At 49.4% G+C, this 16,698-nt stretch overlaps 1 protein-coding gene across 2 annotated transcripts in view; it reads right to left on the reverse strand.

Moving 5' to 3' along the window:
* Positions 1–12: 12 nt before the first annotated feature.
* NCKIPSD (NCK interacting protein with SH3 domain) overlaps positions 13–16,698 on the reverse strand; it is an 88,695-nt gene continuing 72,009 nt past the window's right edge. Inside the window, exons 9-12 of one of the 2 annotated variants that reach the window (XM_019536860.1) lie at positions 7,379–7,459; positions 5,661–5,789; positions 2,552–2,644; positions 13–678 (exon numbers count right to left, since the gene is read on the reverse strand). In XM_019536860.1, coding sequence (XP_019392405.1) covers positions 485–678; positions 2,552–2,644; positions 5,661–5,789; positions 7,379–7,459 — 497 coding nt within the window. In that variant the 3' untranslated portion in view covers positions 13–484. The remainder of the gene's footprint in view (positions 679–2,551; positions 2,645–5,660; positions 5,790–7,378; positions 7,460–16,698) is intronic. The other variant, XM_019536861.1, reaches the window with a different exon arrangement.

Consider the following 16,698-nt stretch of genomic DNA (forward strand, 5'->3'; position numbering starts at 1 on the left):
GCACTCCAGAACAATCCAGGCCACTAGTGCTCCTGAGAGCTCGTGCCACCCATGCCGACAGGAACGTGGGGATTCTCTGACAGAGCCCTGATAGCTCCCTAGAAGGCAGGTGCGTGGCTGAATGCGTCCGTTTCCAAACAGTCAGGGCACTCTCAGGGCCTCCAAGACCTAGCATAAGCGTGTCCTTCTTTCAGCAGACAACAGGCAGAAAGGGTGCTGGCCTCCCTGCTGGCCCTGCTGTCGAGAAGTCTCGGGTGCCTGTCAGCTGCTGGACCGGCGAGAGACCACAAGGTTGCAGAGAGCCCCTGCAGGCTACTTGGCCAGTCCTGCCAAGCCAGGAAAGATGGGTCCAGAAATAAGTGCTCCACCCAGCCCAAGCACCCACCACTGCTCCAGACTGCTCTGCTCCAGTGCTCCTCCTTGGCTGCACAGCACCATTACACAGTAACTCTGCCTACTGAGGCCCCAGTCCCTGTCCCTACCCTCAGAGCCTTGCGCTTGGTACCTTGTCTCCTGGGGAGAGGTCTGCAATCTGCCGCACCGTGATGTCGATCATCACCATCATGTCTGTGTGATAGAAGATGCTGGCCGTGTCCTTGCTGGCAAAGATGTCCTGGAGGAACTTCAGCACTGAGTGCGGCGGCTGGGGCTGGTGCTTGAAGATGCAGACAGGATCATCTGGTGTCCAGACAGAGGAGGACATGTGTTAACATACACATGCAGCCTCTCACCAGAAGGGGAGGAAGGAGAAGGGATTCTTGCACCTCTGCCAGGGCTTCACCTGAGCACTAGCAACACATCTGCACATCACCAGCCTGCATCACAAAGCGTGGGCTGTGCACACAGCACAGTGTGTCTGTGCGAGTTCAGTGCAGTATCATGCTAATGTGGCTGCCCTGCCCCTGGTCCCAAATCAACCCAGCCAGAGCAAGTGCGAGTATCCTAGAAGGGCTGAATGTTCCCTCAGCACCTCACGTTTTGCCCAGGAGATGGCCCATGGCGACACTGCTGCAAGGACCTGAGGGTCTTCAAAAGGAGGCTAGATAGATACCTTGCCAGAGTCGTTTGACCCCAGCATTCTTTCCTGCCCATGGCAGGGGGTCGGACTTGATGATCTGCTCAGGTCCCTTCCAACCCTACCAACTATGAAACTATGACATGTGCAGAGAACAGAATGCCTAAGGGCTTGCTGGTATTCACTTAATCCCAGTCTGCATTGTACCTAGCATGCTGCGGCGAAAAGTGCTGCCCTGCTCCTGGCCTGGCTGAGCCACAACGGCTCACTTTCCCCTGGTTTATTAATCCTGCTACAAACCCCTCCAAACAGCCAGTAGGACTAGCATGAGCCTTCACCATGGGGACCAGCCTAACCATCTACCTGGAGCCAGCAGCACACCTCCAGGCTTCAGCTGGCTGCTGTATTCCCCCTTCCCACCCTTTTGGAACAAGTTAGTGCTGTAGACCTCACAAGGCTTTCCAGACCACAGGGACTCCCCTCCCCAACCCCACCCTCATTGCTCAAGCAGGAGGAGGGGGCTGGTGTGATTCTCACTAGGAGTCTGTGGCTACCCAAGTTTTGCTGCTTACTACAGCCTCTCTGGACAAGATGGAGGCATCAGGTAATCACGCAGTGAAAGGGTTAAGTACAGTCTTTGGGTGGAGGCCAAGCACTGAGGCTGCCAGCAGCCTTTGTGGGTGCTGTACACAGCCTGTGACTCACAGCCCTGAAGGGAATGAAAACCTGAGTGAAGAACTCCAGAGATGATAGACATGGGTCAGGTTATTTAACAGCAAAATCAACAGAGAAAGCCAAAGCAGCAAGGATCCAGCACTCCAGAAGGCAGCAGAAGGACACTGTGCCAGGGTGCAGAAATAGGTAGAAAGACCTGGCATGGCACAGTGGGGGGGAGCAGAGCTCTTCAGGAGTCTGATGACCTGCCGTATAAAGGCTCTTCACAAACACTGGGTTTAATATGCTTCCGGCAGCAGCAGAACTAACTCTTGTTGGGGGAAGTAGAATGGGACGGTGCCCTGTAAGCAGAGCTCACCAAGGCAGGCAGCCCTGCCAGCTGGACTTCAAGCAGGGCAGTGACAGGAGCCCATCAATCCAGTGGACAAAGTCACACAGACCCTGGCTGTGAAGCACAATGCACTCTCAGGTGGTAAGGGGAAAACTGGCTTTCAAGCCAGGGAGAAGCCAAGTCCCCTGCACCTCAAGACAACTCCTCGCCTTGCCTCCAAGGGTCTCAGCACACAGAAACCAGTGGAGAATAGCTTGCAAGCAAACATCAGCTCAATGGACATCATCATGTAGCTAGCAGATGTCAACAGCAGGATTTCTTTCCAGCAGCCATGGCCTTCAGAATGCAGCTCAGTGACAGGAGAGTGAACCTTGGATGAAGGCAGCAAATCTTAAGCAGGCTTTTCAGCTCATCTGCCAGCTGACCACCCCCCAACCCCTTAATGAGCATCAGGCTCATCTCTTTAGATCTGTGTTGCTATTAGCCTTTCCCTCCTGCTGGGAAAGTAATAAAGCCACAGAGACGCTCACCTCCCCTGTTCAGCAGTAGCAGCAGCTTTTCTGTGAAAGTCTTGACGTTGGAGTGCTTGCTTATCGTAGTCATGATCACGTTGTGCTCTGGGACTGAGAGAAGGAAAAGGTGGTTACTCCAAGTGACAGATCCCTTCCAAACACGCTGCAGATTTGCTTAAGTTTCACTCTTTCCCTGCACCCCACCAGCTGCCTTACAGCTGGCACTGCCCCCCCATGAAGTCAGAGTAGCCTCCATGCCCTGCAGGAAAACACATTTTGAAAACACCACTTGAGCTTCATTTCAGCTCCAGCCCTTTCAAGTACGTCCTATCCAGTACCTTCTCCTCCTGTCCCAGGGAGGCAGTGCATCGCTGGGGCTCTCACCTGCTCAGCTTACAAAAGTGAATAAGCAGTGGGCAAATGTTTGTGTGATGTTCCAGGGGACGGGCAGGCTGAGAGGTGCTGCTGAACTCCTGAATGATGATGCAGGGAAAGGGGGGGAAGAGGGGGTGGGTCCAACAAGGGACATTTCTTTCCTCCAAGATGTACAGCTGATTAGAAAAGTTGCAGGACAGAGGAGTTAGCCTTTCAGCCCCAGCCAAATTCATGCCCAAGTCACAGCCTGCCTCCCTATGCTCCTCCTCAAGTTTCAATGGAGATAGATTTTCCTGTGCCCTGCAGGCACAGACTGCTGCAGCTATTAGGGCTGCGCGAAGCTTCAGTAGCCAATTTGATTTGGAGAATATGTGGCCCGATTCGGGGGCCGAATCTCCAAATCAAATTGGGAAACCCATTAAAAGGTCTGAATAGATTTGGAAGCCTCCAAATCTATTTGGAGATTTAGACGGTCACTGCTTGCTGCTACAGGGAGCTGGACTCAGGCTCTATGCCAATAAGTAGCGAGCAGGAGGGGAGGGGCCATGGGGGGACCCGCGCCTAGCTCCATGCCCCACCAGCTCCCCCAGCCCCCACCATGGCTGCCCTGCCTGGCCCCAGAGTCCTGGCACTAAGAAGAGCCCCGCACTCACCAGCTGCAGCAGCACTGATTAGGGCCTCTGGGGGCTCGTGGCAAAGCCCCTCCATGCAGCCCAGGGCAGCAGAGATTGTCCCCCTGCAAAGCACCCACGTGGCAGCTGTCACATAGTACAGGTGCAGCTTGGTTCAGCAGGGCACTGAGGGATTCCACATGCTGTCCAGGAGCTGGGGCCACTTGGGTTGAGTGCTGCTGGGTGACTGACAGTGCGCAGGACCCTGCCGAGCCATGCTGCACTCGCGTGATGTGACAATTGCTGCGCAGGTGCCAGGCGGGAGGGCCGATCCCTGCTGCCCTGCACTGTGCTGAGGGGCTCTGCCATGAGCCCCCAGGGGCCCCAATAGCTGCTGCTGCAGCCAGCAAATGTGGGGATTCCCCCCCAATCACCGAATCAAATCACTGTCTCTTCAAATTGGCCGAATCCAAAGCTGAATCAAATACTTGCTGCTTTGCACAGGCCTCACGGCTGTGCTTGCAGAGTCTCAAAACTACTAAGAGAATCTCTCAAAAGCTGCCGTTTCAGGGGCAGTGATCCCCATCTATACTGTGTGGATCAAGGTACTTCAGTGTCCTTCATGCTGAAATAACCTGAATGTATCAACTGGTCTGCAGAACAGTTTTGAGCTAACGCTGCACCAGCCAACTGCAAATATTCTGAGATCTCCTAATGTCCTGGGAATAAAAATTCAACCTGCTAATAAGGAACCCAATCATCACTTAGCCAGTTCCTGGAATCAGAGGACAAGTTGCTCTGCTTTCAACTGCACCCCAGGTGGGCAATAATCCCGCAGAAACACACTGCCTTTCATGCACTATTGCCTAATTACTGAAGCCAGCCAATGTGTCAGGTAACAGTCAGAAGTGGTAATGGATGAAAGCAGAGGAGAACACACTTCAGTCTCCGAGTGAGAAACTTGCACAAATTGGAAATTTCCACATGAATGTTAATGAAACAATTCCAATGACCGAGTGAGCTCCAGGACATGTCCTTGCTGCTTCATCCTCTCCTCCTGGGGAAGCCAAGGATAAAGGCATCATGTGGAACAGCGGCAAGTAATTAATGCAAGACAATTATGACCAAGCAGCAGGAGATTCCACAGATCAGCTCAGGACTAACGAGTGGCATCCCATACTAGGGTCTACCACTGCACTTGGCACATGGACTAACTTCAGAATTGCAAGCAGCAGTGGCAGGCAGGGTTTGGCCTGGCAGGCAGGCATTGGCTTCTTCCCAGCCAATGGCTTTGCCCATTCTTAGGTAGCTCAATATTCAATCAAAGCATCCAGGAGAATGTGCTGACTGGAAGAATGCCGCCAGGACAGACCCTACCACATCTTCCTTTAATGAGATTCAGGGATTGGCCTAGCAGCAGTCCTACCAAACCCCTAAGGCAGGCAGGAGGTGAGGCATAGAGGTGTTAAGCACCCACTGAAAGTATTACCGCTCCCAAATTGGTATTTCTGTGACATTAACCCATGCAGGAATGTGGCACAGTATGAAGAGGCAGGGTAGATATGCACTTTATAGCCCAAATAAATAAGATACATTTAGAGAGAACATGAGCTTTTGTGAAACTGAGTTCACTTCACCAGACAGTCTGAAGTCAGGCAGTTCAGTGTAACATGGCTAACTGCCTCTCTCTATGGCGTGAAAAGAACCATGCAACTGTGAGGGTGGTGGGGAAAACAAAAAAAAAAACCCAGAGGCTGCAATATCCCTTTGGGCCCAGGCAGGTTAAGTAGTTTGCTACAGGTTCTAATTTAATCACAACCATCTTTCAGCCTGAGTCTCCAAGGTGGAGTTTTGCTGTTCCTTCTCAACCATAAGCAGAGGTACTGGGGAGCAGAGGAGCAAGGCACCATGTCCTCATGGACAGGTTCTTTAACTGATGATCCTCCTCCAAAGGAATTCTTTCCCTATCCATGACCTTGCTCAGTACCTATTATCAAAGCCTTGGGAGCCCAGGAGAAGGCATCACACACATCTAGAAAGAGACTGGCATCTGGCCAGTTAACACAATGCTACCCATGGTTCTAGGACCTCCCCTGCTCTCATCTGTGACAGCAAGGACCTGTGACAGGAGCATCACTAACCTGGAATGTGGAGATTGAAGGCCAGCAGGACATTAACAAATAAGTCAGGCAGTTGATCTGTTGTGTCTGAGGGCAGTCCATCCTCAATCACCTCCAACAAGAACTGGACAAACTGTGAGTTAAGGTGTTCTGTACATGAGAAGAAGAGGAAAGTTGATGCAGTGCTGATAAGTCACATATCAGGGGAGTGATTCCCACCAGCAGGCTGGACTAGACCCAGCTAGTTGTGAGATCTTTGTGGTGGGAGATACAAACAGCTCAGAAAACATAACCCACTTTTTACAAGCAAGAAACCAACTGGCTGGTTTCCTGAATGAAATCCCAGAACCTGCACCAGCAGACCAACCACTGAAGTATCACTGGCACAGATTTGTATTCGTACCTAGTGGTTTGGTTTGTCTATTTAAAAATTAATCCAAATCCTTTGTAATAGCTCATGTTTTAATCTAGCTATTAGGGAGGCTTGGTGGCTCATGCAAACAAGTCCACCTGCAGGAAATAACTGCCAGGGTCATGTTAAAGGAGCAAAACAATTATTTCCAGAAGCCTGAACAAAGCGATTCACATCCCTGGTCCCTGCAGCACTGGTTCCAAACCCTGCACATTTATCACAGGGTCTAGTGAACCTGTTAAGGAGATTCTTTGGCAAAACTCTCCACAGCAGCCATAGAAAACAAAGGTCAGTGGTTCCCAAACACTGAGAGCATCTGGTTCCAGCAAAGTGGAAGGGCATTTGTGTGCGTGCGCACGCGCGTGCGTGCGTGCGGAAGACTAGGGAATGCAGTTGGCAGACAAAGGCTGCATAAGAGCAAGAGGTTAACAAGTACCAAAATGGGGTTCAAAAGACAACAGCACAGTTGGCATCTGCCTATTGATTCTCAAGAATCTCTGCTTTCATTAAAAACAAGAAGCTTAAAGGGTCTAGTTATGAGCTAGCTTCAAAAAATCTAAAGCTGCAGACATCCCAATATGCCCAGATGAGGACTGTACCACAACCTCAAGAATTCAGGACTGAAACAAACAACCCTGGTCAAGGAGTCCAGGCCCCTGCTATCATGGGCTCAGCCTAATTTCCACTCTGTATGGCAGACTACACCCATCCTAATGCAAGGGGGTGTTTTACTGAGAACAAAGTTAAGGTCCTTGAGGCTACAGATCCCTGCATGCAGTGCTCCATCTGAAGCCAAAATTCCTAGTGGAACTCTGGACTGGGATCCATGGTCTGTACATGCCCCTTCCTGTTAAAACAGGAAGCGACCACAGAGTAGTTCCCTAGGATCCACTGTGGTGACCCCCTGAAAGCAATGCCTTGCTCCAAGTCTGACACTGTCAGGCAGACTAACACTATCAGTGCTACAGGGGACAGGAGGGCAAATTCTATCCCCTTCTATTAAATAAAAGGCAAGGAGAGGACAATATTTTAGCAGGCAGAGGTGAGCAGGGGACAGCCAGACAGCAGCATTAACAAAGAGGAGAACAGATTTCTTTGCAGAAGAGCTGCTTGGTAACAGGACTTATTCCTGCAGGTAGCAAAGCTGTTTCCACACCTGTTTGCTCTCCCCTCCCTCAAGATCTAGAATCACTGTAGTCCAGTATTTCAGCAGCCCTCCCCCATACTGTAAGAGGAACTTGGTTCTCCTTAGCTACAGGGCCACCAGAAAACCCTGCAGGATGCCTGGGTGTCAGCTTTTTCTTTCTGTAGTGCCTCCAGTTCCTACCGTAGTGATGATATGGCAGCGGCTCTCCCATAGAGAATATCATTGCCAGCACCAGTGCAGAATAGCACATCTTTTGATGATCTGTAAGATAAATCCATAGATCTGGTCGTTAGTACTCTCAGGGGTACAAAGTGTGTCCTTTGGTTTGAAGTGCAAGTCATTTCAGTACATATAGGAAAGAATAATGTCTTGTATTTATTGATCCATGAGACAATAGCTATCTCCTTTATAAGACCCTTGTCTTCTGCAACACCAATAAAAATCCAGCCAATTAATAATGACCATGCTGAGGAACATAATGAGGCTGACGTGCGAGACATGCAGTTGACTGTACCCCCTTCTCCACCCAGCACAACAGACTGTAGAACTACCTGGGTCTCAGGGCACTGCAGTAACACACTGTTAATCACCACTCAATAAGGCAATACAAGATGAAGACTCTGGAATTCTTCTTCAATTTTTGGTTCAGTTACCATGGCTTAAAGAAAGGTGGGGAAAGGGTTCCATTTTCTTCTACAGTCCTTCCCAAGCATCTCTGCTCCAACCACATCTACCCCCTGTAATTTCAGTCTGGAAATCAGGCCCTCCCCCACGCAAACCCTGCTTTACCTCCGCTCTGACACACACCATGCCAAGGGGACTGGTCTTGGACCTTTCAAGAACAAGACAGCTATCAAGTGTGTGCCACCACTAAACTACACATCAGCTAACATCCGTAGGTACAAGACAAATCAGAGTAATGCAAGTTTTATGAGAGGCAGTTAAAAAGAAAAAGAGAAACCCCATTTTTAGCCATGAACTAACACAGGATTTGAACCCAGGTCTGCATACAAGAGGTCATTACCTTCATTTACAATGCAACATGGCCCCTCACATGCATTTCAGTCACAACTTTAAAACTGCACTAGTGAAGTAGAAAAGCCACTCACTCAGGATGGGGCACATGTATGCAAGCAATAATCTACCACATGCTCAGAAGCAGACTCTTTGGGCCAGTGGTGCCTAGCAGCAGAACTATGCCTATGCTTTCAGGCAATGACCCCGAGGGCATGGAGAGAAAAACACCATGGCCCAATGGCCACTCTACTCCCTTCCCATCAGAGAAGCCAGGGTTCCAGGACTCTGCAAAGAAAAAAGCACATTTTGGACTGTGCACCTGTGAAAACACCTCTGAGAACTCCTGTCACCACACAGCCTTTTTTGTCAGAATATTAGTTCTTGGAGATCCCACTCTTAGGTTTACCAGTGTTGATGCTGAATGTACCTGCTCCATGCTGCCTCCTGGCATGCCAGGAATGATCTGACTTCCTTTTGTCTGACTATATGAACATGGGCTATCACTTAACCAGCTGGCTCCTGAATCAATGGTAGGAACTTGATACAGACCTTTCAACTGCTGTATGTTCCAATGTGTTTCTACAGAGGTCAGCCATCTCACAACCCCATGTGTGCTCCATCAGAGAAGCAATGCATTACTCACTAAAGCATGGGCTGGCAGAAGCGATGACAAAGTCTGCCTCCATGCCTCCCTGAGGTCTTTTTGCCTCAATGGATAGGAGCAGAAGGATCCCCAGGGTACATGCACGGCCAATAGGAGGGCAATGTTGAATGGAAAGACTGCCTTCAAGCACATGGGACATTCATGTGCCACTGGACTGACCAGATGAATGAACACTTAAAGACAACAGTCTGATGGGGTGAAATGTCCTTTGATACACACTCAACTGGAAGCCCATAGTTTATCTAGCTGTGGTAATCACTCCTTTCCTATAGCAATGTAAAGGACCACCTCCTGTAGTCAAAGAGAAAGGAGAAGACGAATGTGAGGGAGTTGGTGTGGAAGACATCTTTTCTCAAAACATCAGAACAAAGCTGAGTTCTTTTCCTGCTTCAAAAGAGCATCTTAACTAACAATAGATGAATAATTTTTTTTAAAAACCCTCATCTACACAGTCCACAGCTTTCAACAGTTCACTGAAAAACTGAACCCAGGAAGGTATCCAGCCCTTCAGCCATCTTTAAGTATTTCCTGCTCAGCACAGGATTTCCTGCTCAATATTTCCTGCCACATCACAGCTACATTTGTTTGCAATCATTTCTGGATGATGCTGTTTTCAGTAGATTGGTTCTGGCTGAATTAAGTCCCCACACAAGATCCTGAAACAATGCTCTGGCTTCCAGGTGTGCATTCTGCCAGCTTTCTTGGGTACACTGGCATCTCGTGTCTCAATGTGTCCGATGGCCTGCTGGTCCAGCACAATTTTCACTGGAAGTGGATCTACATGAATGCTCCACCAGATCATAACCTTTGCCTTGCTTGAATCTTAATTAGCCAATCCACTTCAGTAGGGATTTACAGAAGAACCACAGGAAAGGGTATATAACAAAATACAGTTAATTGAGTCTGGAAGATTTTAGAAAGAGGTATGTGTATGCTAGTACAATGCTTTGCAAACATGGCAGGATACAGAGAGATAAAGTATGTTCAGTTTCATCTCTCAGGCAGTGGTTGTGTCACTTGTTATTTATGAAATAAATGAAACCTGGATTTCTTTTAAAGCAGCAGGCAGGCCAGAATGATCCTTTTTACTACTTGAATGTGAATTTAGTAAAACTGTCCTTTCAGCACAGTACTTTCACAGTGAACCAGGGGTCCCTGCAATCTATTTCCCCCACTCACTCCTGCCAATTCATTTTGAAGGCCCCTCACTCAGTCCCCTGCTCTGCTAGGTCTGAACATGCTGTCTGAGAAGGATCCAGTCAAGTCATGGGAAGGTCAAACTGCTGAAGATGTCCACTGTAAGCACCCTGGACAGAGACCATTGCTAGATCACTGGTGTATCGCTGCATCAATAAAATTACTATACTACCCCCACCTCTCTCATATAGAGAACAGTAACAACTACAGTCCAAGACTGAGGTTTGCTAGCCATTCGAGAGCTGTAGGAAATGTCGTGGGAAGTTCCAATACTCCTCCAGGAAAGGAATCCTCCAGGCAGGCATTTACTACCTGCTCAGTCATTTGAAGTTTGCCACATTTACACTATGGAGTTTGAGTCTCCACTCTGCATCAGGGGACAACAGCAACCTCTAAGTGACCCTTTTTAGCTGTGTTGTGCTGATTGCAAACTAATGACATCTAACTGCCCATTGGATGTTAACTCCTGACATCCAAGTCTAAGCAGCTACTCTGTCTGACACGTGACCTGGCAGCATGAGACAGAGCAGGCAAAATGAGTATTAAGCTTCTCATTATACAAGGACAAGGAGATTCAATGACCATTTAAAACACATGACTACATCTTAGTTTGTGAAACTCTCCACAAAAAGGGATCAAGCACCAGCTAAGTTAAGGGCTTGGATACTCGTATCAATAATGGAAACACATGCAGCTATAGTGAGCAGGTAAACAATCTGGTAGGATACAAGGCAATCATTGCCTGCTTGATGCTGAGAAGAATCTCCCTGCCTGGGCATGTCATTCCATAATTATTCATGAAGATCCTTCATGCTTCTCTACAGCAGCTGGTGCTGGCCATTGTCAGAGACAGGGTACTGAACTGCGGAGGCTATTGGTGAGGCAATTCCAATTCTCCTAATACAGCAAGGAGCTTCCCTTGAAATTTGAAGTGATGAAATAATGACAAAAATGCTATTATCAGAAATTGAAAGTGTGGGGAGCAATTCTGCTTCCAGTAACTGGAAACCAAACCTGGAAGAAAAGATCCCAGTTAAGGAGGGGCTGAGGGAAAGGAAAAACTTAGACTGATGCTGCCCTGGCACATCTACACTATAGCTAGCCAGGAAGAGAGCAAAAAAACCCAGCAATTAAAGCAAGGCAGATACACTTTAACTAGGTTTGGCTAAAGGCAAAGAATTCACTGGCATTATAAACTGGGACCATCTTGGCTTTGTTTGCTGCCTGCAGCCCCCTCAGCCTAACAGTTTTCTGACCTGGGGGAGGAGATATCAGAGCTCCAGCCACAAATGGCTTCTTCAGTTCTAAAACTGGAGTAAAAATGGTGGAACACAAAGAGAAGCTGGACTTTAAACCAGTGCAATTATTCAATATAGATTTGAATATGTGGTTTATTGGTATATGGAGCAATGGGCAGATGTTTTGGGGCATTCCAGCTCCAACTAATCACTTTCAAGGGACTGGCGACTCATTGCCATATTCTTCATGATGCCAGCACTGTCCTGAAGAGCAGCATCTGCCATTTAAAGCATGACTTCTTCTGGGTGGTACCAACTGCTGCAGAAATGCACTCAGTGCTAGTGAAGCTCTTTCGGAAGAACACAAGATGGTTATTTATTTGACTGGTTTCGCTGACAGTTCACCTGAATACAACTCAACTATTTATGAAGGACAGTAGAGGCAGGGCAGGCACATATTGCAGAAGCATTTTGCAACAAAAATGTCTGTTCCTATACATTTTAAAGACTTTCTTGCAGACCCTTACAAACTGTGCCTCTCCCAGCCCAGAATGCACAATGGAAGAGAAGGGCAGGGGAGAGAGAGAGAGAAGAACTGTCTCTACAGCCCAAGAAAAGAGATTCTGACAGTAGTTTTGCATATTTTGAACTGCAACAGGGGACAGGGCTGATTACAGAGCGGATTAGCCGTCTGTTTTCCTTGGAAATGTTCTTGTTAATTCTGCCTCACTGTCTTTTTATAAGCTCTTCTGATGACACAGAGATAGATCTGCAGGCCAGCAGCATCTCAGGAAAATGACTGTCCAGGAGCAATAAAACCAAGGCATCTGGCAGAAGAACTGGATGGCAGCCAAGATGCCTGCATCAACCCCAGGGTAAAGTGCTTTCTCATCAAAGGCATCCAGAATCCATGCCGAGAGTTTTAGCCCCAAGTGTGCCTCTGTAACGAGTCAGGCAGGATCCTGTCAAACTTCTGCAGCCGGCTTTACAATCCCCAGTTGCCCGAGTGCTGGCACCAATGGATCTGGTCCCTGCCATCCACAGAAGGGATTAGACACTCTGCGGCATATCAGACAATGGATCAGCTGCTGCTCCCAAATTCTTCATGCCAAAAGAAACTAAAGCCACTTCAGGAATCAAGGTCACATTTTAACTCAAGGTGCTATATTCCAGCACAAATGTTGCTCCAGAACAGTACACAGAAGGTCTAAAGGCCCCCAAGCAGGCCTGTCTGAGGCAAGAACAGATACCCATATTACCCCACGCCCCACCCCCAACTCCATTTCCTAGAGCTGGAGCCCCTACCTTTTTGCGAGCTGCTGTTTAAAAACCCATTTCCCATTGAAGTGAGTGGAACATCAGAAAGACAGGCTGCTTGGCAAGAGCAGACACTACTTACCTGCCAAGGTGCACCTGGCAGGTTTAAGCAGCACAGGATCCAGGCATCGATTTGTAAGGCTGCCATAAAGGGGCTATCTCTAGCTCTTGCCCCCTTAAGTAAGGGAGGAGGAAGCACAGACACCTCCTCTATCTGGAAGGGATGCCTTTCAGGATCACTGCTCTGATACTACCTGGAATAGCAATGAGAGGAGCAAGGGACTTTTTATCAGTAGAAGGCAGCTCTCACTTTTATGAGATCAGGTGACCATTACAGAGACCAAGAGGCTGCAGCACAAGGAGTTCAGCAGGAGGCAACGTACCCAGCACCTCAAAGCATTTCAGTCACCTCCCCACCTCGCCTCCATCACAGCAAAGCTTTGTAGTTCAGAGACTGCCCAGGATGCTGTAGGGGAAGTCACATTCAACCAAAGGAGCTAAGAGAGTTGTGGGCATGTCCAAGTAGATTACAACGCTGCTCCATCTGCATGGAGATCTGCAAAGCTCCACACGAGTCGGCTGCTATCAGAGCTCACTGCTTACACTGAGGTTGACTGTGCCGCCAAGCCACGTTGCAGCCCTGGGACAAGAGGCTTTCCTTTCCAGCAGTGCCGTTGGCCAGTTGATGAGCAATAATGAAGTACTCCCAAGAAGGTGAGAGCCCAAGGAAGTACACGGTATTGTATAAATGTAGGGCAAGCAAGGATGAACGCCAAAGTGAATGCAGCACTCCCTGCATGCGGAGAACAGCAAAAAAACATCTGCCTGCAGATGGGCTTTATGAATTAGTGATGGATGCAAGGGGAAGTTTATTTTTAGACAGCACCCCATTAGGAGTAACCCTGCCCTGGAGGCAAGCTTCTTGCAAGTGCTAACAAGTGGGGCTCCATCACCGCTCATTTCCATCTCAGATGAAAAAGAACACAAGCTACACAAGAGGTGCTTTTGGTGCAAACCCAGAAAAAAACACTGATGCCATGTTATATGCACTGTGCAGGATAGATAAGCCCCAGGAACAGAGAGACTGTTCATATAGTCTTAACATGGGGAGCTCTGTCCTCATCATGTTAACCCAGCGTACCACGTGCTAACCCCAAGCTTAAAGTATCTTTTAATCACTCTGCCTTGTGCCAACGCAGTCAAATCATGGCTTTCTTCAAGGAGAGACAAGGGCTCTCCATTACGGTCAGCCCTTTTTTCACCAGGCACTCATCCAAATGCTAAATTAGATACATTAGCCTTTCCCATTGCACAGGCTGCTTGGCTGCTATGGGCAGTGGGTGGAGTGCCTTGAGGCAGCACATCCTATTACCCCATTTCTCAGAGGCAGCCCACAGGAAACATCCATCACTGACATAAAATGGAGGTAAGGAGCTGTCCTGAGCTGAAAGGTTAAAATCCTACCAGCCCCTCTGGAGACCAGATCACCACCTGGAACATGGGTGACAACACTTGCACAGGATCCAACAGCAGTAGGGACTTGGCTCAGGGCTTCCATTTCAGTTATGCCAAAGCATCTCTTTGTAAGGCTACACTCAAGCCAGTGTGCCCAGGCAGCAAGGGGCAACATCTCCTCCTCAACTGCTGGGAATAAACTCACCATACTCCTGCTACCTAAGCACATCGATACTACTCACAGGCAATTGATGGGGCACAGGCTGGACTCAGCATACAGTTCACTAGGGCCTCTGGGCATCACATTTTGGGCAGGCTAAGGATCCATGTGGGGAGCCAGTGCTGAGCAGCTCCTGTGCTGTAAATGTATACCTCATCTGACTGTGTAGGAACTGCCCCACATGGATAACACACTCGAGACCCTTCTGTTATGCTACAGGGGATTCCTCCAAGGGATGACTGAGGCTTGTCAACAAGGAAGAGGAAAGAGAGCCTGCATGTCTGTGGCTTGCTTTCTTCCCATTGGCAAAGCAACCAGGGCTGTATGTCAAGCACTAGAATGAATCCTTAGTACCAAACCTCGGTCTCTATAGTGCAGGGTTGTATGATGTATATTGGACAGAAAGGGAAGGCTGAGGGTAGCAGAAACATGCATCTAAGCTCTCAGCATCTGCTCTGTTGCACTTGCTGAGTCCGGCAGGTGCTGTGTACTTGCAGCAATGCAACTGCCAGACAGAGCCTTCACCAGTACATGTCCCTACAACAAATTCAGGTGACCCAGAATGGACAAGGGCCCCCTCTATGAGCAGCCCTTTTCTTTAAATTTCCAGTCTTGCTCCCCCTGGTTCAGTGGCTGAGGTTGTTTGACATATTTCCTTGTTCCTTTGTCCATCAATGACCCTGTCACTGATCTCTACAGGACCTCCAAGGCAGCATGCCAACAGCCCGATACCCCATTCACCCAACCTTGAGCAGCGCCCCCCCCCCAACGGCCTATTTTCTGCTTCCAGTGGAAGCCACCAGCTCCAAGGTACCTGGTTTCAAAGAGATTAACAAAGCAGCTAGAGGTGTACTGATACGTCAGTCTGATATGGGATCGGCACCAATCTAATAATGTGGGGAGCAGATCAAGGCTCCCATGGTGAGGGAGGGAGTAAGGCAAGGGCAGGGCAGGTACTACCCAGCCAGGGTGGGGTGAGGACCAGGATAGAGCTGTGGAAACCTGGGGGTGGGGGGGCGGCATGTACCCCTGGATCTGTGTGGGTAGGGTGGGCTGTAGCTGCGGGCTGGGGCCAGGGCTACACTGGGCTCTTCCTAGCATGGCGGGGAAGGGGAGGGTTGGGCCAGGACAGTGTCTGGGGTGGGCAGCAGCAGTGCTGGGAGGAAGAGTTGGGGGGAGGGGGAGGGCGGCTATGGCAAATTTTGGGATGGCTGCAGCCCCTCCCCCCGGTATTCCCCCTCCCAGTGCCACTGCCACCCATCCTGAGTGCAGCCCAGCCCCTGCCAGGAAGAACCCTGTGCAGCTGCAGCCCACCCCGCCCACACCCCATGCAGATCCAGGGGCACATGTCCCGCACCCCAGTCAATGAGATTAGCCATCGGGGGACCCTCCCCAGTCACTAACTGGTGCCCTCTGACTCGAGAGGCTCCAGTTGCCCATGCTTGTAACAGAACCATGACCGTGTTTTGAAGAGCAGCATTGCCTTTAAAGGGCAGTGTTTGTAGCACACGCAGCCAGCAGAACAGGGATTAATAGCCCTGTAGCCACGTTAGCTCACAGGGGGCATCACATGACTGGAAGAGGGCTCAGGCCCAGACTATGCGAGCCCTGGGCTTGAGCCTGTCTAGGAGGCCATCCCTGAGAGTTGCAGAGTGCAGAGATCCTGACAGCAGCACAGCAGGGCCCCTGACTTTACAGTAGGGCTGGAAGGAAGCAGCTATGTAGGCCTGGGAGCAAGGAGGAGCTACCTGAGAGCAGAGAGGGAGAAACTTGTTATGCAGACAAGTGGCCTTTATTATAAGCCCAGCAAGGGTTTGGGTGCCTAGCAGAAGGTAGAAGTGCTTTGATTTAAGGTACACCAGTGGCTTGGGTTTGGGACTAAAGGGATGATTTGGAAGCCCCGTTGGTGTCCTAGGGGCATGCGACTAACTTGAGCCCTGCTGGCAGTAGGCTCAAGGAAGAAGAGGTGCTGTGCCCAGAGCAAGATAAAGGGTGGATGGAGCTGCAGAGCCCAGAGCAGGGCAAAGCATGGAGCTGCAGAGCCCAGAACCTGAAGCAGAGCAGAGACAAGGCCCATGGGTCCGGCACCCAAGAAGCCAAAACCAGGGCTGGGGCCCAAAGGTCGAGAACAGTGGGCACTGGCTATGGGACCAGCCAGAGTAGTGGGGCAAAAACTGTGAAAGAGTGCTTATGCCAAGCAAGGCCTAGCATTAAAAACAATGCACTAAAACTCCCAGAATGCTTCAAGGAGGTTGAGAAGTCAGCGATTGACATTTTGGTAATCACTTTCTGACCCTTAGATGAAAATACTGAACTTCTGACCTTTGAACAATGATAAAAATAGCAGACACGCCGCTTACATTGTTAAGAATAGGAAACTGCATGGCTAAAC

The sequence above is a fragment of the Crocodylus porosus genome, unplaced genomic scaffold, assembly GCF_001723895.1.
Source record: "Crocodylus porosus isolate Cpor-Errol unplaced genomic scaffold, CroPor_comp1, whole genome shotgun sequence".
NCBI lineage: Eukaryota > Metazoa > Chordata > Crocodylia > Crocodylidae > Crocodylus > Crocodylus porosus.